Source organism: Emydura macquarii, unplaced genomic scaffold (assembly GCF_026122565.2).
Source record: "Emydura macquarii macquarii isolate MOO-44397 ecotype Brisbane River unplaced genomic scaffold, CSIRO-AGI_Emac_v2 contig_1027, whole genome shotgun sequence".
Lineage (NCBI taxonomy): Eukaryota > Metazoa > Chordata > Testudines > Chelidae > Emydura > Emydura macquarii.
Window position 1 is genome coordinate 13613015 of NW_027131164.1, and position 23763 is coordinate 13636777.

At 43.0% G+C, this 23763-nt stretch overlaps 1 protein-coding gene across 2 annotated transcripts in view; it reads right to left on the reverse strand.

Annotated features, from left to right (window-relative positions):
- ASAP2 (ArfGAP with SH3 domain, ankyrin repeat and PH domain 2) overlaps positions 1–23763 on the reverse strand; it is a 133771-nt gene that overhangs the window by 3462 nt on the left and 106546 nt on the right. The window contains exons 22-27 of one of the 2 annotated variants that reach the window (XM_067544794.1): positions 17538–17793; positions 14877–15038; positions 7438–7606; positions 6630–6697; positions 4961–5067; positions 3017–3139 (exon numbers count right to left, since the gene is read on the reverse strand). In XM_067544794.1, coding sequence (XP_067400895.1) covers positions 3017–3139; positions 4961–5067; positions 6630–6697; positions 7438–7606; positions 14877–15038; positions 17538–17793 — 885 coding nt within the window. The remainder of the gene's footprint in view (positions 1–3016; positions 3140–4960; positions 5068–6629; positions 6698–7437; positions 7607–14876; positions 15039–17537; positions 17794–23763) is intronic. The other variant, XM_067544795.1, reaches the window with a different exon arrangement.

The following is a 23763-nucleotide window of genomic DNA, read 5'->3' on the forward strand; positions in this document are numbered from 1 at the left end:
CATGATGTGGAGCAGGGATTTGAACAGGGGTCTCCCAATGCAGGAGAGTGCCATAGCCATGTGGCTAGTCTATAGAATATTATGATGTGGGTGTTTTCAAGCTCTCCTGTTGAAACTATTCCACTGTGTATAAATAAATAGTAATTGGAGCAAGGACTTCAACGAGGGTCTCCCACCAACTAGGTGAGTGCCCTAATCAGCAGACAACAAAGTCATTCTCGCTCTCTTATGCATATGAAGCCCCTCACTAAGAGAACTTGTGAGATATAAACAGACGAAGAATCAAAAAGAAATAGCCTGTTCTTGGAAATTAGTACCCTGCTACTGAATGTGGTGCGACCCATGCTGCAGGGAGTGTTTTGGGAGGGCCTCTGCTCACGATATATTCATTAACACAGCTCTTTCCTCAACAATAAAAAAGGTATAAGGAAGGCTTGCTCTGTCTTAAAAATTGCATTTTGGTTTTCCATGAGGCTTTTCGAGGTTACAAAGCATTGCTATCAGTTTTGCTATGGTGATTTTGAGCTCTTTTCTCTGACATCTAACAATATAAATAGTAGTATGGTGAATGCTTTCATGGGTAATGGTCCTTTTTCAAAAATTCCTGATTTAGCTCATCAGATTCTGCGAAGTACGTGGGTAAGGTAGTTTTCCAGTTGATAGGAAATATAATACTAGTTTTGAGAGGAAAGCCAAAAACGGATGGTGTTACTTTAACTGCAGCTCTCAGCGGTGAAAGTGAATAGTCCAAGTTCTCTTAACCTTACTGATGTCAGCTACTCAGAGGAATAAAAGCAATCCACAGCATGCTCTTGTGGTGTGTCTATACTGCAATTAAAATACCCGCTGCTGGCCCACATCAGCTGATTTGGACTTGCAAGGCTCAGGTTAAGGGGCTGTTTAACTGCAGTACAGACTTTCGGGGAAGGGTCCCAGAGGGCTCCAGCCCAAGCCCGAACGTCTACACTGCAATTCCACAGCCCCTTAACCCAAGCCCGTCAGTTGACCCAGGCCAGCTGCGGCTGCTTAAGTGCATTAAGACATACCCTTGGGATCCAAAGTAGAATAGATAGCGGAGCATCGCTTGTTCTCTCGGTCACATCTTTCAGAAAATAATGAATTAACAGATTGCCAAATAGCTCCAACACTCCCTAGGGTTACCCAACTCCTGGACAGCAGCGCCCCCTCATACTATATATTCTCAAGGTGAAGCAGAGTCATCCAGACTTTTTGGTCTGAGAAGGAGGCTAAGAACTTAGCAGGAGTGGGATTTGGCCTAGAATCATTTAGTTATATATTTTAAGACACAGGGTCCTCCAGGGTCAGGCCTACCACGTATTTACTTGCCACCAGAAAAGAGATCCTTCCTCATTGGCTATGAGGAGAAATGAGAAGGACCTATACATTTGTTTACATGTGTTCTTTCATCTCACTAACTAGCGGAAGAATTGTTTTTCATAATCATTGTTAAACATACTTTTCTGATTAATTAGACCTAGTGAAGAATAGTGCGCAACAAACCTGGTTCTAGGGGAGAATGATGCCACACTGGAGATGTGTTTAAACAGCCTCTAGAGGCCTTGTGGGTGACATGGTGCACTTGTGTTTAGTGAGAGACCCAGAAGAACAAAGAGGTGTTTCAACAATTTACAGTGACATGCCACTTGTAACCTGTGAAGCGTCCATGTGCCTAGCCAGAGGATTAGTGCACTCATAGTGGCTCTTTATGAGGATGAAATTAGTTCAAGGCTGTATGGTTACAGTATCCCCAGAATAAAAAGGGGACAGTGGAGAACAATGAGACATTCAGAAACGTCTGTTAGATAATATAGGTAAAGAGGGCCCATATTTGAATGCCTGTAGGGGACAGAGGGAGTCTTCCAGGTTACATTCATTCTACAAAGGGCAGGTGGATGGGTTATAAAACAGGGGTGGTCAAACCGCGGCTCTTTTACAGTTAAAGTGTGGCTTGTGGAGCCCCCTATGCTTCCCCCCCATTTTCTGCCTACCTGACTGGGCTGGTAAGCTCGGAGAGTCTGCCCTACAATGTGGTGGTGGGGCTAGAGGTTTCTGCCCAGCAGGGAGGGGGATCTCGGGGCTTCAGCTCCATGGCTTGGGGCATCAGCAATGCAGGGAGGTGGGTCTTGGGATTTCTGCCTCATGGGAGGAGCCTGCTGGGGCTCAGGGGGGGCTTTCAGCAGGAGTGGGGCTGGAGCCCTGGCAGGCGAAGCGCCAAGCCCCACCACCCTGCTGCAGGGCTGAAACAAGCGCGCCCCAGCTCTTGAATTTCTGAAGATTGTTATATGCGGCTCAGGAAGTTTGGCCACCCCTGTTATATAATCTTTCATATGCATGTGTGTAAAATATAGATTTTATGCACATGAAAGATGTTACATCAACTGATAAGTACTGTATGTAAGTAACTTCTTTCCAGAGACAACCTTTCATGGCACCTTATAAAATACCCCATAACACTGTCCTCTTAGGTCAAAGTGACGGAGGAGGATCAAGAAATCTCCATAGGAGCAAATTGGCAATGCACTGTGTCACCTAAAGCATAGACGATCCATGTCTGAAAAATGCAAATAGATCTCTATGAAAGAACACACCCTCTTTCATCCTTCAAAAATGCAGAGAAGCTTTTAGGAGCTGTTGTCTGAGCCCTACACCTTTTGCTCTTAATGAAATCAGTAGATCCGGAGGCAGAGGGAAGGGATGACAGATGAAAAGGTGTGTCTGCAGGTAGCGGGGGGAGGGAGTGGTGTAATCCATTCAAGTGAGGAGTCTGTAAAACCAGATCTCAAAAGATAGGCAATGAGCAACTGGCCAGCCAAAAGGCAGAAAACTATAAGCCAGCTTCTGCAGGGGATTCTCCACTCAGTCAGTCTGTCTGGTTAGAGATGGAGGTATTTAAATTCCTACCAACTCTATGGTATACTTGCATTTTCTGTCAATAACGTACTTTGAAAGTATGGGCACACTTTAGAATTAAATATGCGTAAGTGAAAATACTCACCCACCACTCCTGATCTTCCTCTCCATCTACTATAATGATATCTCCCTCTGAAAAGGTTAGTTCATCTGGGTTATCTGCTACACAGTTGTAAATGGCTTTTACTCTCTTGGGTTTAGTTTTTGACTGCAATACAAAAATACGTACATACAAGTAATGAAATATGACAAAAGATACGCAATGTTGTTGTAGCCGTGTTGGCCCCAGGATATTAGAAAGACAAGGTGGGTGAGATACTATTTTTTATTGGACCAACTTCTGTTGGTGAGAGAGAGAAGCTTTTGAGCAACACAGAGCTCTACTTCACATCTGGGGTTTGGTTTCCCAGACCTGAAGAAGAGCTGCATGTGACTTGAAAGCTTGTCTCTCTCACCAACAGAAGCTGGTCCAGTAAAAAATACTATCTCACCCACCTTGTCTCATTAAAAGATAAGCAACACAGACTGGGATCTGAACTCATTCAGAGAGAAAAACGAAGTTCTCTCTAATTGTCACCCCTTGCAAGTAGCAGTTGTGAAAGCCCTTTGCATTATATGCTCTTCCTAGGCCAAAGCAGTTCAGAGCCATTATGCCATCACACCAGCAGGTGGCACAAGCTTCTGAACTTCACAGAACTTTTATTCTGGTCTGGGGAAGGTAACCAGAGTGACTGAGCTAAAAACAAGTTGGGAAAAAACAAGGAGAGTCCTGTAGTTGACACAAGAGACCACTTAAAATGAAGCAGGCAACAATGACACTGCAAACCACGACAATCACAATGCTTTGAGGACTGGGATATGGCTCAGGGGGTGGATTACCAGCGCTTGCAAGCTGGGAGAGACGAGCCAGTGCTGCTTTGCAGTGGAATTTTTTCCTGTTGAAAGTGCTTCTCACCACCTGCACCACTTTCCTGGCTTGGAACTGAGCTCCTAGCCCCCGTTTGCAGATGGGGACACTGAGGTACAGAGAAATGAAGTGATCTGCCCAAGATCATCCAACAGGCCATTAGCAGAGCCAGGAATAAAACCTGTGTCTCTCGACACCCAGTCCTTTGCTTTGTCCACTAGGCCACACAGCCTTCCTGAGGTGGTCTCCTGCTTACACCATATAGAATATTGGATATTTTGGACTTTTCTGGTTAATAGAGCCCTAGGGAGGCTGCGCAGGAGGCAGCCAATTAGAGAGGGGCTGAGAGGAGCAGCCGATCAGGGTCTGGCAGGCCCATATAAGAAGAGCTGCAGGGCAGAGCAGATTCCTCCAGGGACCTCAAGGAGGGAGGACTGGGTTCCTGGCAGGCAGGAGGAAGCAGCTAGCATCCTGGACAGAGCAATACGGCTATAGCAGGGACCGGGAGAGCTAGAGTGAGCTCCTGGCTGACTGCTGGGATTGGCAGGATGAGGTCCTAAGGTAAGCGCAAAGAAGGTGCTGGGACTGCAGGGAAGTGGCCCAGGGAAATGTACTGAGGAGTTCGAGGGAATGCAGCACATAGCTACCACCTACAGGATCCCTGGGCCAAGACCCGAAGTAGTGTGTGGGCTGGGTCCTGCCCCCGCCGCCCCAATCGCCACTGGGAAGTGGCAGGACAGTTGGATTGCAACTCTCGTCCCCGGAAGGGGGGGGAGCACAGGTCGTGACATGGCTGGCTGTGTCATGAAGAGGCTGCCATGGTCCTTGGGATGATGTGGGTCCAGGGGCAGAAGTAACAGTGGGCGAGGCACCATCAGAAGAGGGAATAACAACCTGTAGAGCAGCTCCCCAAGATGACAAGCAGGAGGCGCCAGCGTGGTGAATGCAACACCGTTACACATTGGCTTTTTCTTATTCATATTTCAGTTTTACACCTTGTTTATTGACAAAGTATTAGGGAGGGAAAGAGAAGGAATTGTTACACCAAACTCTACTATCTCACTGTCAAATGCAATTAAAAAAAAATATATATATATTGACTTAGACCTTTTTCCTACTTACTATTTGTGACTTCCTTGGCATTGGTGCTGGTGGTTGGATCTGTGCTGACATGCTTGCTGTATGAGCAGTTTGTGTTACAGAAGCTTCAGATACAGAGGAGGATTCTCCTGTTGTTAAAAGTAAGTAAAACAAGTAAAAAAAAAGGTGGGGACATACTTTTTAAAGTAAGTTATAAATACGACGAATTATCCACTTAAAACCAGTTCACTCTTGTTATTGGAGTATGCAAATTATACCTTTTCCTTCAAGTTTTCCATTCCTGGTGGTTCTCCCTAAATTCTTAAATTGATTGTCTTTCTAAGCTTCCCAACAACAAAAAGCTCCCTGGTGCTGAAGACAGTTATTTAAGAGCTTCAATACTCCCAAGATGGAAACTAGAGAAAAACCTAAGATAGGAGAGGGTGGAGCTGAGCTAGATGATTCTCCATTTCCTCACATACAGTTATAGAAGAGTAGGACTGGAAGGGACCTCCATAGATCATCTATTCTAGTTCCCTGCACTTGAGGTAGGACTATGTAACAACTAGACCATTCCTGACAGGTGTTTGTGTAACCTGTTCTTAAAACCCCCCAATGACGGAGATTCCACAGCCTCCCGAGGTAATTTGTTCCAGTGCTTACCTAGCCTGACAGTTAGGAGGTTAACAAGAACGATTTTTCACCCTCCTCCTTGTAACAATCTTTTCTGTTCTTGTAAACTTATATCCCCCTTCAGTCTACTCTTCTCCAGACTAAACAAACCTGAAGAAGAGAAGACTAAGAGGGGGAAAAGATAACAGTTTTCAAGTACATCGTTCATTTTAGACTGCCATCTTGTTATAACTCTTCTACACTGAAACCCCCCCCCCAAACATTAAAAAGTGTTCACTGGTTGCTGTATCAAAGTGCTGTACCCCTTTAATGTTCCCAGGGACAGGACTCCAAACCTCCACACAGGGCCAAGAGAAGAACTCCCATGGCCTGCTGTGAGACATGTAAAGAAAGTAGAAGGCCATCAGAGAACTTTCCTCAGCTCTGCAGAGAGATCAGGACAAGTACAGAAAGGTCACAGTGAAACCCAATGCACAGACCTATATATTTATAAAAATGGTGGAAGGGGAAATTGAGAAGCGAGAAATTCCATGATTATCACACAAAGAAACCATGCAAACTTTGGGCCTATTATTAATACACAACAGGGGAAACTGGCAAAAGTCTTGATTCTGCAAGGTACTCTGGAAGGACCCACCCCTGCAGGGCCCATTGACCTCAACAGGACCCAGAGATCTGTTCATACACAGCATCTCATGGGATCAAGGCCTAAATGACTTTAAAAGGGAAACAGTAAAATCCTCCTTGGAGGAGGATTAAGTTATTGCAAACTCAAGCTAATTTACTCTTCTGGGAGAGCATCCACACAGGGGTTAACGTGCTTTAGCCTATGCACATTGACGTCACAACTTCAGTTGATTCACTTTAACTTTCCTGAGTGTTCCCCTATAGACATGGCTAGTGTTGTCAAATACACAAAGTACTTAAAGCACCGAACTTTAAAAAAAAAAACACTTTCTCCCCACTCTAACCTATTTCAGTTACAGAGATCTTAGACGTTTTAACAACAGTAGGTTTAAAAATAATTCACAAATAAATGTAATTTTTAAGTTAAGAGGCCTCTTCATACTATAATTACCAGACTGTTGCAGAGATCCTGGTCCTCTAGGCTGCCCTTTGTTAATTATACCAGATGATTTGTCAATCCTGTTCAGAAGAAAATTAAGCATTCATCTATTTAGAAAATAAACCAGAACTTTCAAGTATGTAGCTATTTAATAATATATTTACACTCTGTTCAAAGGATAGGTAATGTATAACTCTTATCAGGACTTTAATAGGTTCTTAGAGATACCACTACTGTAATGTTGTTGTAAAAACTACTTTACCTACTTATTTGCGAATAAGAGATCAGCTCATTCATAGATCCCATTTGATCAATAAATAAAGTGCAGAAGAACAATACAAATTCAACTGTAATTTTTTGTAAATGAGGGTATTGTCCTTTCAAAAGTTCTGAGGTTTCCTCTGGATGATACTTTTAAAGTTCTTGGGCAACAAATTGCAATAGCTCCCATCATTTATCTATATTTATTATTACATCAGAAATAGAACCAACTTTCCCCTTGTGGCTTCATACTGCCCACCAAGACTAAATATTATGTAAATATCAAGTCTGTCATGAGTTTAAGTCTTGGTAATTAGAATTCCTACATTGTTTCAGTCTTAATGCTGGCATTCTTGATATCCGTCCCAAAAATACTACTTCTCAGATTATGTATCCTATAAGATAGTGAACTGCAATAAGTGCTACTGTCATTGACAGAAGATGGGTCTGAATGTCTTATAGTTTTCATGGTACATACCAGTGCGATTCCTTTAAAATTTAAGACCATTAAATATGCTGAAGTGTTATATGAATTAAATACTAAAATAGTATCAATTACCCAGTAGCAGGCTTTTTCTGAGAGATTCTACTAGGAGGCTGCGGAGGCAGTGGAGGTGGTGTAGGTTTAGATTGTGGAACAGCTGGTGGTGGTTTTGACTGCTGGTTCAAGGCTTCTATAACACTAGCGGTCTTTGCAACTGGAGGTGGTGGTGGTGGAAAGAGTATATCTATAAGAGGCAAAGTAGAGAAAGCAATGGAATGAAACTTTTATTGAATGCATTATTCTTAGAATCTCATCCACCAATTTCCATTTACATGATTTGTTTCCCAGGGAAAGAAAAACGCTTCACTAATTACAATTATAATTTACTAATGTAGAAATCCTCCCCTTGCACCAAAATGAAAATGTATTTTTAAACATCAGAACCAGAGATAGCTCACTAGCACTTACTTTAAAGCAGAGGTCTTCAAACTGTGGGCTGTGCCTCCCTTGAGAGGGAGGAGTACAATGGGAGGGAGGGAGCGCCACCTCCACCCCGACTCAATTCAGCAGGCCACTCAGTGAGTTGCATGTGTATATTTTTGTCTAGGTGGGGGGGAGGAAGGGGCACAACCAAAAATTGTAACTAGAAGGCGGTGGCGGGGGCGGGGAGGCCGACACGGACTTAGCAGTTTTCAAACTTTTTGAGCTGTTTTAAAGCAAACAGAAGGTAAATGTTGTCAATATCCCAATCTTTATTCTGAACTCTTGGTCTTGGGTGATCCCAATAAATGTTTTAGTTCTGGATTTTTCTTGGTCAATCCCTCACTCAGATGCCAATTCAGCAAAGCACCGAGTCTTAAATATGCTTTACTTGATAACGATGGTCTTAAGGATATACTTAAATGCTTTGCTGAATCAGGGCCTTCAAGTTTATGTTTTATAGAAATTTAGTTGAGTAATATTTTGTCAGAAATTCTATAAAGAGTAACTTCCCCTTGACTGGACATTAAACACTTATTCTAAAGTCATGTTATAATTAGAATTAAGACAGATTTTTAATTACCTCTTCAGAGAGACAAGGTGCGTGAGGTAATATCTTTTATTGGACCAACTTCTGTTGGTGAAAGAGACAAGCTTTTGAGCTTAACGAGAGCTCTTCTTCAGTTCTGAGTAAGCTCAGAAGCTTGTGTCTCTCACCAACAGAAACTGGTCCAATAATAGATATTACCTCACCACCGTTTCCTCTCTAATATCCTGGGGCTGACATGGCTACAACAACACTGCATATTTCTCTTCAGGTCAGTTCAACAACAGCATGGCAGAGTATTACACCACCACAGACCTAAGTTTTCCAGTTGTCATTTGTATTTCTAAAGCTAATAAAAATTAACAATATGCAGGTAATACCTTATAGGTACAGCTTCTGTGTAACACTGTTATGCCACTCATTAAGATTAATGAGACATAATTAAAACCCTACATACAAAAAATTGAGAAATCCCTTAAACACTGGCAATAGAAGGAATTCCCAGCTAAACTATACTACAGCAACCAATCCCCACTGGTCTGTTGGAGGAGGCTATTCATACAAATTGCTAGATGGGGGACGACAGGCCAAAAGAAGAAGTTACTCACCTTGTGCAGTAACGATGGTTCTTCAAAATGTGTCACCTGTAGGTGTGTGAGAGCCTCCACACTGCTGATCAGAGAATTTCAATAGCAGTCCATCCCATCCCCACGCAGCTCCCCACCTGTCACGAGGCTAGCCCGCATGTGCAGGCATTCTCTCCTCAGTTTCTTCTCTATCTCAGAGTCAACCAGTGGAATTCCAAAGTAGAGTGGAGGCGAGTGGGTTGTGGAGCACCCATAGGGGGACACATCTTGAAGAACCATCATTACTGCACAAGGTAAGTAACTTCTTCGAGTAGTATCCCTATGGGTGCTCCATTGTAGGTGACTCCCAAGCAGTACCCACCACTGGAGGCTGGGACTTAGGGGTCAAGTGTGATATGGATGACAGTACTGTGGCACTGAATTGGGCGTCTGTAGCTGAATACCCCAGAATGGCATGGTGTTCTGCAAAGGTATGCGCAGCTGCCCAGGTAGCTTCTCTGCAGATCTCCGATATAGGGACACTCTTGGAGAATGTGACCAACAACGAGGCTGACCTCATAGAATGTGAGAGTATAGAAGACTGTGGGGTGTTACCCCATGCAACTGGTAGCAGAATTTAATACAATCCAAGTCCCACTTGGAGTGCCTTTGAGCCAAAATCACTGCATCATTCAATCTATCCTTACTGGAGAGGAAGAGCCTCGGAGATTTTCTAAAGGCCTTTGTCCTGTCCAAATAAAAGGCCAAGGCTCTGCTCATGTCGAGCATATGGAGGATAGATAGTTTCCCTGTTATTCCCATGAGGTTGGGGATAAAATGTTGGAAGGTGAGTAAGTTGATTCATGTGAAATGTAGAAGTTACTTTAGGGTGAACTTCAGATGCAGTCTAAGTGTGACCTTGTCAGAGAAGAACATGGTAAAAAGGATGATGTGCCATCAGAGTTGCTATTTCCCCTATCCTTCTGGCTAAAGTTATGGTGATGAGGAATGCTGTCTTCATGGAAAGGTGAACAAGTGGCCATGGGCTTGAATGGTGGTCTAGTCATCCTTTTAGCACTAGATTAAGGTCACACTGAGGTGTGGGGGGCCTGAGTTGCGGAAAGAGATTTGCTATGCCTTTAGGAAACCTCTTTGTAGTTGGGTGGGAAAAGACTGAGTAGCCTTCTACCTGCTTGTGGAAGATTGCGATTACTGCTAAATGAACCTTCAACGAGCTAATAGAGAGACCTGATTTCTTCAAAGTAAAAAGTTGTCTAGGACCACTGACAAGGTGCCTATATTAAGTGTGACACCCTTGTGTTAACACCAGATCTGGAACCTCTTCCATTCCATGATGAGTAGTATCCTTTCTATTGTGTAATAGCACCTCCTGTACCTCCTCAGAGCAAGATGCCTCTATGCACTGGAACCATGAAGGAGCCATGCCTTGATTCTCAGGATCCGCAGATTGGGATGGAGGGTGTGTTCCTCATTCTGTGCCAGGAAGCAAGGAGTGACCGGTAGAGTCATCAAAGGACATAATGCCAGTTGCGACAGATAAGGGCACCATGTCTGCCTGAGCCAGGTAGGGACAATCAGAATGATGTTCACTTTTTACATTTTTATCTTCAATGGTATATTCAGTAATAGAGGGAATGGGAGAAAGACATAAAGGAGGCCCTTGTCCCAAGGAAGAAGGAGCACATCGCCCATGGAGTGTCATCCAATCTCCACCCTGGAGCAGTACTGTGTACATTTCTTGTTCTGATGAGCGGCAAACAAGTCTATTACTGGCATCCCCCATTGTCAGAATATGTTATGTGCAGTTGCCAACTATCTCCCACTCGTGGTCGTGTGGGAATTTGCAGCTGAGACTGTCAGCCGTCATGTTGTGTATTTCTAGCTAATATCAATACATTGTGGGAGATGCACCAGTTCCACAACTTTAGCATTTCTACGCATAGGGAGTGAGACCTGGCACCTCTTTGTAGGTTTATGTAATGCATGCAGGCCATATTGTCCATCATGATCTTTGTATGTGTGTCCTTGATTAGTGTGAGGAAGTGAACACATGCGTTTCTGACCGCTCTGAGTTCCAATAGGTTGATGTAAAGGCCTGTCTCTGTTTGGGACCACTTGCCCTGTGTTGTGCGACCATGGAGATCCATCCTATGAGGAATGCACTGCTGGTCAGGAGTAGAGATGGGGAAGACTGAGCAAGTGGGATTTCCGTATGGACGTTTGCCAAATCCTTCCACCAGTCCAAGGATCACTTGACCCTGGTGGTGGGCATCGACAGAAGTTTGTTTATATTGTCTCTGTTCAGCCTGTAAACTGAACTAAACCATGCTTGGAGGCATCTCATGCGTAATCTGGCAGGAGCAATAACTGATGTGCCACAGCCATATGCTCCAGAAGCTGGAGGCAATCTCTGGCCAAAATTTGTGGGCTGGATTGTATTTTCTCTATCAACGAGGAAAGACTGAGAAATCTGTTATGTGGTAGGAGTGCTTTTGCCTGAGTGGAATCGAGGTTGGCTCCTATGAATTCTAGCCTCTATCAGTATCAAGGTTGATTTAGTTAGTTGATCTGTAGGCCCAGGTTCAGAAGCAGGTCCCAGGTGGCATAGGTGACTTGTTGGGCCTCTACAAAGGACCATGCCCTGAGAAGGCAATCATCCAGGTAAGGATAAATCATAATGCCTTGGTAGCATAAGTGAGCCGCTACTACCAAGAGGACCTTGGAAAATGCTCAGGGGCCGATGAAAAGCTCTGTACTGGTAGTGGTCCTGGCCCACTGTGAATCTGAGGGAACGCCTGTGACTTGGTATGATGGAAATGTGGAAGTATGCATCTTGAATGTTGAAGGCCAAGAACCAATATCCTTCCTCTAATGCTGGAATGATTGTTGATAGGGCTACCAACCTGAATTTCTGCGCCTTGACATATTTCTTGAGCACTCTGAGATGCAGCATGGGTCTCCAACCTCCCTTTTCCTTTGGTATCACAAACTAGTGAGAGTAGAAGCCTCTGCCCCAGAGATGTACAGGCACAGGCTTTATAGGTCCTACTCTGAGGAGATGGTTTACCTCTTAATGTAGTAGACTCTCATGAGAAGGGTCCCTGAAGAGGGATGGGGAAGGGCGTTTGGGAGGGGAGAGGGAAGGAGAAGTGGATGGCATAACTGTTCTGGACAATTTCCAACACCCATTTGTCGGAGCTTATCCATTCCAGGTGCTGCAGAATGGGGCAAGGCGGTCTCTGAAAGGAAAGTGGGGTTTTCCAGTATGAGGCAGCAAGGAGAGTGTTCTACCAGTGTCTAGACCAACCCATCAAAACCACCACTTCGATGTTGAGGGCTGAGATGAGGTTGGTTTTGGTCCTGATTGTTTCCACTTAAGGAACTCTGATCTTTCTTTGTGGTTCGTGTGATCTCTGTGATGGGTATTGAGATGTGTACTGCGATAACCGGGGCTTGAACTGTGACTGAAGGTTGTATTTTCTTTTGTAGGCCAGCATGTAGATCCCTAGGGATCAAAGAGTTGCCCGCAAATCCTTCAATGTGTGAAGGGACGCATCTGTCTTTTCGGAAAACAGCTTTGTTCCCTCGAAGTAGAGATCCTCTACTGTGGTTTCAACCTCTTTAGGGAAGCTGGACAAATGTAGCCACGAAGCCCTTCTCAGGACCATGGCGCCATGTCTGCCACATCCAAAGTGGATTTTAGCGACATTTTTGCCACCAGCTGGCCCTTGTTGATTGTGACCATAAGTTTTTTTGAGAGAGAGGTTTTTTGAGAGAAAGCTAATCAATAAAGGAGCTTAGCTTTATATAATTCTGGTTGTCATATTTGGCTAATAAGGACTGGTAATTTACTACCTGAAATTGAAGGGTGGCTGAAGAAAATGCTTTTCTGCCGAACAGGTCAAACCTTTCCCATCTTTAACACATGATAGGTTTATAGTGGTATTGGTGGCCCATCTAATTAATCACATACACAATGATGGAGTTTGGAGGGGGTGGGAAAATAAAAATTTTGTGCCCTTTGCAGACAATACTTTTTGGCTGTCCACTTGCATATCGGCGGGACAGATGCAGGGGTTTGCCATAGAACTCTGGCAGGGTCCAGAAGCGTCTCATTAACTGGGAGGGTCACTCTTGCAGAAGGTGAGGAGTGTAGGATGTCCACCAGTTTATGGTGAGGTTTGGTCACCTCGTTCAGTTGTATTTGCAAGGCTTCTGCCAACCTCTGAGCTAAATCTTGGAACGATTTAAAAGAATCTGCCGGGGAGGGACATCACCACCTCCATCAGGTGATGATGATGAAAGATGAACTTAAGGAGTGTCTTCCATTTCTGCCTCAGTTTCAATTTCTTCCTTCAGCTGCTCAGGAGGTTCCGACCCTTTTGATGCCGCGACTGAAGGAGGGTGTCTCCTTTCCTGCTGGTATGCCACACTAGGGGCCTGGGAAACTTGTTGCCTCTGGACTTGCCAGGGGTCCCAGAATGGCCATTGAGGGTAAGGAGTTGGTGGCTGAAACCATGGTTGCCCAAACCATGAGAATCATGTGAGTAGTACACTTGGTGTCCCTGATGAGATTGGGACCCGTATGGTGGGTAAGACAAGCGGTGGCAACTCAAGTCCTCTCGCTCACTGTCTGATTCTGATGATGAGAAAGGTGGTGCGTGGCATGCAGATGCCATTGAATCCAGTGCTCTTGGCAAACTTGGTACTGGAGCCCTGGTACTGAGTATGGGTGAGTCCGGTACGTCAGACACTGATACATCTGTTGCACACCTGGAATCTGCTGGTGGTTGTCGGTGTCAAGAGGCTCAGGCCAACAGAGTCAGAGACGTGGACCTAGTCATATGATCTGACAGTGACACACACACTGGGGTTGGTGCCGGTGCCATACACACTGGGGTCGATGACCGTATCAATGTAGCCTTCCCCTTCTTCTATACTTCTTACATCCCTGCAGTACCAGTGCTTCCTTGCCTGTGTCCATTGGGTTTTTGGGCAGACTGACTTGCTGTGTCTGCTCAGTACCAAGCGTGCCCCAGGTACCACTTCCAGACAGCGTCAGTGCAGTCGGTACCAAAGATACTGATGGGAGCCAAAGATCATTTCCGGCTCAACTGGGGTTCACTCCAGGGACTCAGACTGTCTCTTAGCAGTCTTGAGTGAGTGGCTCATCCCTTTAGGATCACCTGACTGACGTAGAAGGTTGCAGTGATAGCTCTCACCGGGACTCCAGGAGTTGAAGGGTCTACTCAATAAACAGGAATTTAAGCCTTAACTCTCTGTCCTTTCTGGACCTGGGTTTTAGCTGCTGGCACCAATCACACCTTTTGTGGACGGTGCTTCTCCTGCATGTAGCGAACGCACTGTGAATGTCCGTCCATCACTGGGATGGATTCTTTTCAGTTAAGACTTTTTTGAAGTCTGGAGAGCCAGCCTACCCTTGTCCAGGAGGAAGCCGAAGGTAGATTCGTCCATTTTTCTTTTCTTTTCTTTTTTTTTGGCACAGCCAACTATAAACAAACAAGTACCAAAAGAAAAAAGCTTCATGGTAAGCTAAAATTCGCAAAACTATTAGGATTAAACGATCCATGAACAGCTCACAGCTCCGTCTCTAGCCAGGGGCAGTTGAGAAGAAACTGAGGAGAGAATGCCTGCGCACACAGGCTAGCCACATGGTAGGCGAGGAGCAATGCATGCATGGAACAGGACAGATTGCTCTTGAAATTCTCCAATCGGCAGCGCGAGGGTGCACACACCCCTACAGTGGAGCACCCATAGGGACACTATTCGAAGAACTACAGTTGTCAAAAGAGGAAGCATGAGTTGTGAAAATGGAAAAATAAGGCCAACCATGATTAGACGCAGCAGAAGAGAAAAAACAGGGGAAAGTGAAAACATACTTGTAGATGTTACACGCAATGGCGGCACAGGGGGATGAATAGCTGGTGGATCTGATGAAGATCTCTGTCTGCTTATGTTTTCCACTCCTACTGAATTTGTCTTCCACATTGTATTAAATGAAGAAGTTGTCTGAACACCACTCCCAAAAACTGAAGGCTGAACTAAAAAAACAGGAAAATACTGTATAAAAATTATTTGCTGTGTGTGTGAGAAAAGTGCTAATAGTCACACCTGTGTTTTATTTTAAAATGGTGTGCCTGTATACTGTATAAATTGATAGAAACCACAGTCATCTTATTCTCTTGTACTCGTACAAATCATACCAGACTGAAAGCAGTAAATCAAGTATCAGGGGAAATTATTCCAAACATTTCAGCTACATAAGTGCTTGTCAATATTTCAAAATGTGGCAGTTTTTATAATCCATTGCACAGCTTATGAATTTGAGGATTGATTAGCCTTGCAAAGGCAAAAACTTCTCAACAAGAAATCAAAAGGTGAGTCCTATGAAAATCACTAACTTCTGACTGCTGGCTCCAGACACTACAAGAAAGGGACATAACGAATGTATGAGTCTGTGGAATAATGACTCTCAGGTAACATAGTTCTGACCTGGAACTTCCACAAAACTGCAATTCTGGGCTTCATCCAAACTAGGACCAACAGTTGTAGCACTTGTATGGCATCGCTTTTGTGATTTAAAAGTGGTTCCTAATTTACTCCATTCTAAAGCTGAATTGCTGTCTCCCCGTTTCACTAAAGCACACTGTAAGCTCTCTTTCTGTATTGCAAACATTCGCTAGTAATATATCATTTTACGCCTACTCAGAGAGCATGATCACCATATTAAGGAAAGGTGAAAAACACAGTTAAGTGAAGTAGGAATAAGCATTAATTTGCATGGAGAGAGGATACACAGGGATCAGAAGATTTAAAGAGCACTCTAAAATTAAGAGGATGATGATAATAAAGGTAGCTAACAAGAGGCTAAGATCAGTGATGTCATCATAATGTTCAGCTGGGAAAATGAAAGAAGAGAGGCTAATGAAACGAACTAGCTAGAGTAAAATATACCAACAAATACATCTTTTTAAGCCCAGAGGCATGTTTTCCTGGCATGAGCAGCATGGTATAGGTGCCAAGCTGTAAGGGATAGGTGGGAGAAAAAAAAATAAAATAAATGACAGTGTTTTGGAAGCCTGCCATTTAATCAAAAGGCAATAGATGAAATATTACATTTGCTCAGGGGTAAAATTTAGTCCAAGGGCACAATCATTTTAGTTATTCAATCAAGGAGTAGAATAATGTACTCAGCTGGGTTCCTCTTTACCAAAATACCTTAACACGTGTTTTTTAAAAAACACATGAAATTATGCTAACCATTTTGTATTCTCACTAAGTTTCCACCCAAAAATAGTATTTTATGCAGATTTTTATGCTTGCATCTACATCACGAGCTAGCTCATCATATTGTAGACTTGTGATTTGCCGTACCAGAAAAGATCAATAGTGCATCACCCCTATATCCTAACTTCAGCCAGGACATGATGCTTCCAAGGAGAATGAAAGAAACCATTCACATATCTGGTCAGCTGTGCAATGCTGTACTTTATGCTGTCTTATTGTTCATTTAGTTGTTAATAAAATCAGATCCAAGGATGAGTGTTCATTTTACATAGGGTGTGTGGATTATGTTACAGGGCAGGTAAGAAAGTCATGCATATACATCCCTATGTATGAAGTTTGAGATATTTTAGGATAAAAAGCTGTATGTATATGTATAATACTTTCTTGCATTATTATAGTTTTAAATACATTTGGCATTCAAGAAAGATGCCAGATTCCTGAAGGCATTAGATTGATAGTTCTGTGGATAAGGATTTCATAGTCTCTCCATGCTCTCCCATCTGCTTGACCTGGCGGGATTATATCTAAAAGGTAAGAGTCTTGATTGTAATGGCAGTTTTTGTTATGTGAGCAACTGGCCCTTATGAACAGAGCTGAGACCTACTGATTTCACATAGACCTTTGAACAGGAGATAACGAATAATAGGACAATTTTGTGTTTTGGTCAGTTACCAATCCCATAAAACCCCTACTTTTCCAAACTGCATATGTATCTTATATTTCACTCTTCAGTTCATTTCTACACTTCCTAGCACAGCTTTAAGAAGAGTCTCTGTAAGGTTATTGTTGCCTATCTTTCTTCATATTCTCTCCAGCCCCTTTTAAGGAGAAGCATTTCCACAGCAGCCAGATGGTTATGGAAGTTCAGTACAAATCAGACAGACATCTTCAGGAAATAAAGTTTAAAAAGTTGGAGTACAAGCAAAAAGCAGCTGATAAATTTAATCATCTGGGCTGTTACTCATTTCTTATGAGCTTGAGCGTTATTGATTTTATTTATACATCTATTATTTTCACACACATTCTGTATGATACCGGAAGCACAATTCGAATTTTTTCCTTCACTAGCCCCATACAATGAAAATAAATTCAGAATATGTTGTGCAGATTCACTTCAAGTTAAAAAAAATCAACAGTAAATAGTTCCAATACCTACCTGTGCAAAGTAACTGTAAAACAAATCTTCAAAATGTAAGAAAAAAAATGTTATGATCCCATTTCTTCTAAAACACTATATTTTCCAGCGTTAGTACCTTTGCCAATATTCCTTGGAGGTAGGGGAGGTGCACTTGTAGTAACAGGTACTGCAGGTTGAATGGGAGGTGGACTGCCACTGAGTATTGCTCCATAGGTTTCATTCTGTAATATACTAGGCATAAAACCTCTTTGTTTATCCTTAGCAATATTTGCTGCATCTCTTGCCAAAGATGCTACATTAGGCTGAAGTTGGTTTGAACCCAGCTGATAGAAACTGACAGGCCTGTCCTCTCTCCTATTAGGACTGGGTTGCTAGAAACAAACAAACAAAAAAAAACATAGATGTGGATATTACGTTAGTTAGGTTAACACATTCAGCAAGGCTTGAAATATTTACCCAATACTTGCTAGCCAGAGGACTATGCCTACTAACTATTGCAATGTATCAGATGTGTGTTGCTGCCACTACCACTCCTGGCCACACCTAACCTCAAGCCACATTGCTCTCATATAATTTTAAAAACAAATACAATTGTTGTGCACCGTTTACTGGATATGTAGCAAATGGTCTCAATCAATTTGCTCTGTAATAGTATTTTTTTTTAAATATAGGTTATCACTTCTGTCCTGCTTTTCCTAAGTCGTCTTTCCTTTCTTGGCTTCAATAAACTTTTTTTCTCCCTTCTATAATAGATCATGGTGCATCATTTATTGTATTTTCCCTAGTGTCCATTTATTATCAACACCACCCCCACCACCACCCGAGATGTATTATGGCAGCCACCAGAGGCCCCAACTGAAACTGGGACCCCACTGTGCTAGGCATGGCATAAATACATAGTAAAAGACTGTCCCAAAGCATTTACAATCTAAACGGACAAGACAAAAAAAAGGCAGGATGGGAAACCTACAAACTGAGGAAAGAAAAGACTTGCCCAAGATCAAACAGCAGGTCAATGTACAGCTAATAAAAGAACAAAAGATCCCCAGTCCAATGTCCTGACCATCCTGTGTCTACTGTTGTTTCTTTCCTTTTTTTAGTCCTTTCATCTTGCAGCCCCTTACTGTAGCTCTTTCCCTACACTGCTCTCTAACCTCTTTCCTGTCTTCTCCCACCAAAATTCTTCTCCCTCCCTCTATATCTTACATCTCTGTTCTAACATATTTCATCAATCTGTCTTTTGCCCACATCCATCAACTCTCACATATGACTCAGAAATTTTATCCAACACCTAACAGCTAAAAAACTAAGCCTACTTGCCAGAGACTGCTATGTTAGATGAGAGGCTCCACTTACGAGGGGCAACACCTAAATGAACTCCAAACGCCATAAGCTGCTGGGATATGGGAGAGTGCTAGGATTCCTCCCAGGGTGCTCTCCCTCTGTCCTGTTTTTTATATTAGGCCTGTTGTATTAATATAGAATATATGGGCTAAAGGTGTTACCATAACCCAGTTACGGTCCATCATTAAACAGTTTTAAACAAGGTCCCAAGTCTGGCATACAGAGACCTCAGCCTGCTTAGTACCATGGTAAATACACCACTAAAAATCCTTTAAACCTTTTATTAAAGATACAGAAGAAAAGGAAAAACAGTTAAAAGCATTTTGAAACATAACTTATTAAATAAGGCTTTCATTTTAATAAAAGCCCTTGTTCTCTGTCCCTTTAGCAAGTCTTCAGAAAGGGGAAAAAAATCTTGTTCAGAGATCATTAAAAATGGCCTTAACAGTCCTTTTGGTGAAAAGAGAAGTTATCAGAGGTGGGCAAGAGTTGTCATCTATTGTTGTTCAAGTCTGATCTTGTATCCTAAAAGACAAAACAAGACAAACACACACAAAAGGGAAGAGAAAAGTACATCAAAGATAGAAAATGCAGCTCCTGTCTCTGGGGTTGACTTTCACTTGCAGCCTCAATGCTGGAAAGACACAGGCACAGCTCACACAGTGTTATCAACCACTCTGAGACCTGGCAAACTTGTACCAACAACTGGCCGTTTAGGGTATTGCTTTTAGTTACCTTTTTCTAACCACAGGCTTACAGCAGTGTTACAGGGTCTTGGCCAGCAAAGTCAGACACTTAGACAGAAAGAAAAAGGAGAGAAGCGGGAAAGAGAAGAAACAAGAAAGGGAAGGAAAACGACACATTGGGGTTGGGTGGGTAGAAGAGACAAAAAAGTCTCACAACCCAGTTGGTGTTCAGGATTCAGCTGGAACTGATGAGGTCATCTACTTCCCTCTTTGCTCAGGACCTTTCAGGATTGGGATGAAGAAACTCTGGGGTGCCAGGAGATAGTCGGGGAGGCAGCCATGATGATGAAGCTTGCTCCAGTAGCCAATTTTTTAAGGATCTCAAAAGGGACTGATGTGTGGAATAGCCCGTCCTTTCATTATTTTGTCCATCAATTAGGTGTAGTTCCTGACACATCGGTTTTGGTTCACTGATTTTCTGATTCCACACTTTTCTTGTTTACTAAATATGATCTCAACACAGTCCTTGAATTATATCAGGTGGCTTTTTAATTTGGAGTAGTTCAGTCTGTCTCCTTTTCAAACCTTTTACCGTCAACATTTGTTATAGGTTACTGTGACCTTTTATAAACATACACTCACTTTTCACAGTTGAGCTCACAATCAGAGTAAATTTGTAGGCCCAAATATCACAACAGACCTCATATAGTAATTGCCCGATAAGTTTAATGCTCCCCCATCTCTACTGGCTATGGGAAAGGCAAAGGAATATTTTATCTCCCTGTTTGCCATCTGGATGCTGTGAGGATGGGTAAGGGGAACTCTACCCTTCATCTAACCTTTGTTTTCAAGTCCTCCTTCCTAGCAACCAGTCCAGTATTTACCTCAGTTGCTGTTCATATTTTTACCCAGCATCTGCAAAGTAAAACTGACCAGGGTTCTGCACAGACAGTAATATTTTTAAGACTTTGAACACTTTTTATTCTGCTACTTCACAGTCAGATTATGAGGAGGCTCAGTAGAAGCAATGAATTGATTTGTCTGCAGAATCAGTGAAAGTATTGCACTGGTTTACAGACTTTCTACATGTAGAAAGTTGTCTTTGCAACTGTAAGGGCTAGAAAATTACCCTTTTAAAAAGAAAGATTATATGATGCAATAGCTATTGACACTCCTTCAAGAAAGCTTACCACTTTCTCTGAGTGGATCTTTCAAGCCCTTACTATCAGAACTTTTATTTAGAAAACCTCAGTTCAATTCATAAAAATTCTGCCTGAAAACAGAAGATGATATCAGGCTGCTATAAGTTATTTGTAGCAATACAAGATAGTTGTGTACAATGAGTTTAAAATTTAAACTGCTTTTCAAACAAAAGGTTATCATTATGCTTATGCACTTGCTAAAAGGCTACAAAAGTTTCTTGATTTGCAGATGTTTGTTCCTGTGTGGTCAAACGTTGCACTAGAAATGATGGAATGTTCAGACATCTGTGCTGCTCTGGGATAACCACTATCCTAATAATTACAAGATACCTTGTTGTGAGCAGCTCAGACAGAAGACTAAAGACTTACAAAGTTGAGCAGAGTAGTTCCGTACCAGTGCTTATGTGCACAATGTTTCTTCCACTTCAAAAAGGTGAAACTCAAAAGTTAGAAACGCCTTTGTTAAAAAATGCTTCTAGCATACAAATACTCTTTAAAAATACTAGGAGAGGGGGTTCCATCCCCACATTTTTTATGCAGAAAATGACATAAGGTAAAAGGCCTAGGTAAAAACTTTACTTTGATTTTAATCATACAATCAATAAAGATGAACAAGAATAACCACTACAGCATTCATAACCAAACACTCACAAATGAAGAATGATACTTTGCCCAATAACCCATGAATGTACCCAGCAAGATAATTCTCTTCAATAATATGAATCTTCAGATTTGGACCAGTAAAACACTCCTGAATCCTGGCCAATAAGAATACTAGGTAACATTTTCAAAAGTGCCTAAATGACTTAAAATGCAAGTTCCATTTTCAGAAGTGCCTAAGTCCCCCTGAAAGTCAGTGAGACTTAGGCTCCTATGTGACTAGCATGCTTTTGAAAATTTTACCTTTAAGCACAAACGGCGTATAAGTCTAAGCCTCTCACCAGCTCTCTTCAGCTTACTAAAGAGGAAGCAGGTCCAATTCATGGAAGGATTAAAAGGAGATGGGTGAGTTTGACAGGGGCAAGGGAATGTTGCTTAGCCTGTGCACACTATCAAATGTGTTTACTTTGAGTTAGTTACTTTGAGTTTTAGTTTACTTTGAGTCTTGCAGCAAGTAATCTGTTTGCTATGTGTATTTCAGACTTATTTTTCCTGTTGCAACAGTAATCATTTGTAATTATGTTCTTCAATGTTAACTGTAATAGACAAAGTCATAGGTTCATAAGTTGAGCACACAGCTGAATTGTAACATTCCAGAGATCAACAGGAGTATAAATGTACCTCTAAAACAGCAGTACCCAAACTCTACCACATTGTGTACCACCAACATAAAACAGCACCACCCGGAATACCACCGCCTGTAGGGGCAGGGGGAAGGGGCAGACTGGGGGAAGGGAGTGGCCGCCGCGCTGCTTTGGGACAGGGCCAGCGCTGGTGTGGCGCTTCTGGCCAGCCGCTCTGGCTCTTGCCTAGCTGCTGTGTGTCCGGAAAAGAGGGGGGCAGAACAGCCGGGCTGCCATGCTGCTTGGGGGCAGGGCCAGTGCTGGAGTGGCTCCTGGCCAGCCCCCCCAGCAGCAGGTGGATGCATATCACTGGGAGGTCACCTGCGTACTACTGGTAGTAAACGTCCCACAGTTTGGGAACCGCTGCTCTAGAAATAAGATTAGATAAACACACAGCTGAATAGACTGTTGGTGTAAATAAAATGAGCCATTTAGCAATTGTATTCAGGCCAAGTCGATATTTATATCCACAGCACAGTGAACACATATGCTACTATCCTCAGAATAGATCCATGATTTAACATGACTGTTTATTACTTCAGAGCATAGACCCCTCCCCCCCAACTGGTTAAAAAATATTTATCAAAATGACATGAATGCCAGCCAATTATACTAATCCATACCTTCATTTATAATATGAAAACCTCTCCCCTTTGGTTACTTTAGAATCACTTGTTATGACAAACTTCTAGCCTTCAAAAAGCTAAATTTCAGAAGTGATTTATCCCTACAAAGAATTACAAATGCTTTTAAATTTCTTTACAAATAAAAGAAGAGAGGATATGGGGGGGGGAAGAGGGGCAAAGAGAAAAGCCCTCCATCTGACATCTATCATTTATAAACAGAACTAACGTGACCTGAGACAAACTCAAATGCAACAACAGTGTATTCAATGTAATTCACAGATGTTAGTCTGTGGTTAATAGTTCTTACTCCTCTTTTAGAAGTCCCAGTAGTATAAGATAGTGCAGGGGTTCTCAACAAATTTTTTGGTGGTCTCAGAGTGTGGCCACCAACTCTTGCTGGTGGCCGCTCTGAAAAATCTTCCTAAAATACTTAATTAACATTAGGAAAAACAAATAAATATGCACATATACATGTCCAAATCATTGTAATTTATTTATGTAGGGTTTTCTTTTGCAGTCTCAATAATAAAATAATGCACAGTTGTATTTTGGTGCCTCTGTCCCCCGCTGCCTCCTCCAGCCCCCTACCAATCCCCAGGCTCCCCATCAACCCTCGGGCCCTGCTGTTCTCCTCCCCCACTGCCTCGAACTCCTTCCGTGGTCTTGCACCCCAGACTCACCTCCCTCCCTTCCTCCTGACTGCAGTGCCCAGTAAGGCTGGACTTGCTGAAGCCCCCTGTCCTGGACTGAAGCCCAGAGCCCCACAGCTGAAGCTAGGGAGGGGACTGGGGGGGCTGAAGCACAGAGCCCTAAGGCTGAAGTGGGGGTGGGGAGGTTAGGCCTGCCGCTGGAACTCTGGCTGAAATGGGCAGGGCTGGGGAGAGGGCGCTGAAGTCCGCCCTCAACTGAATCAGTAGGGGAGTTGTAGTGCACCCCTGGAGCCCTGGGGCGCTGCAGGGAGGGCAGCTGCTTTGCTCCCTCCCACATCTCTGTCTAGGAGGCTGCCGTGGCTGCAGGAAAAACTCTGGTGGCTGCATTTGAGAAATGCTAGCCTACTGAAGTACCAGTTTTATTACTTCAGTCTCACTGCTCAGTAGCAAATGACTTCTTTAAGGAGATGGAGCTAAGAAGCTGGCCAATAGAAAGCACAAATGCCAGAGAACTGAAAAAGGTACTAGGCACCAAGGACCAGCGATGCCT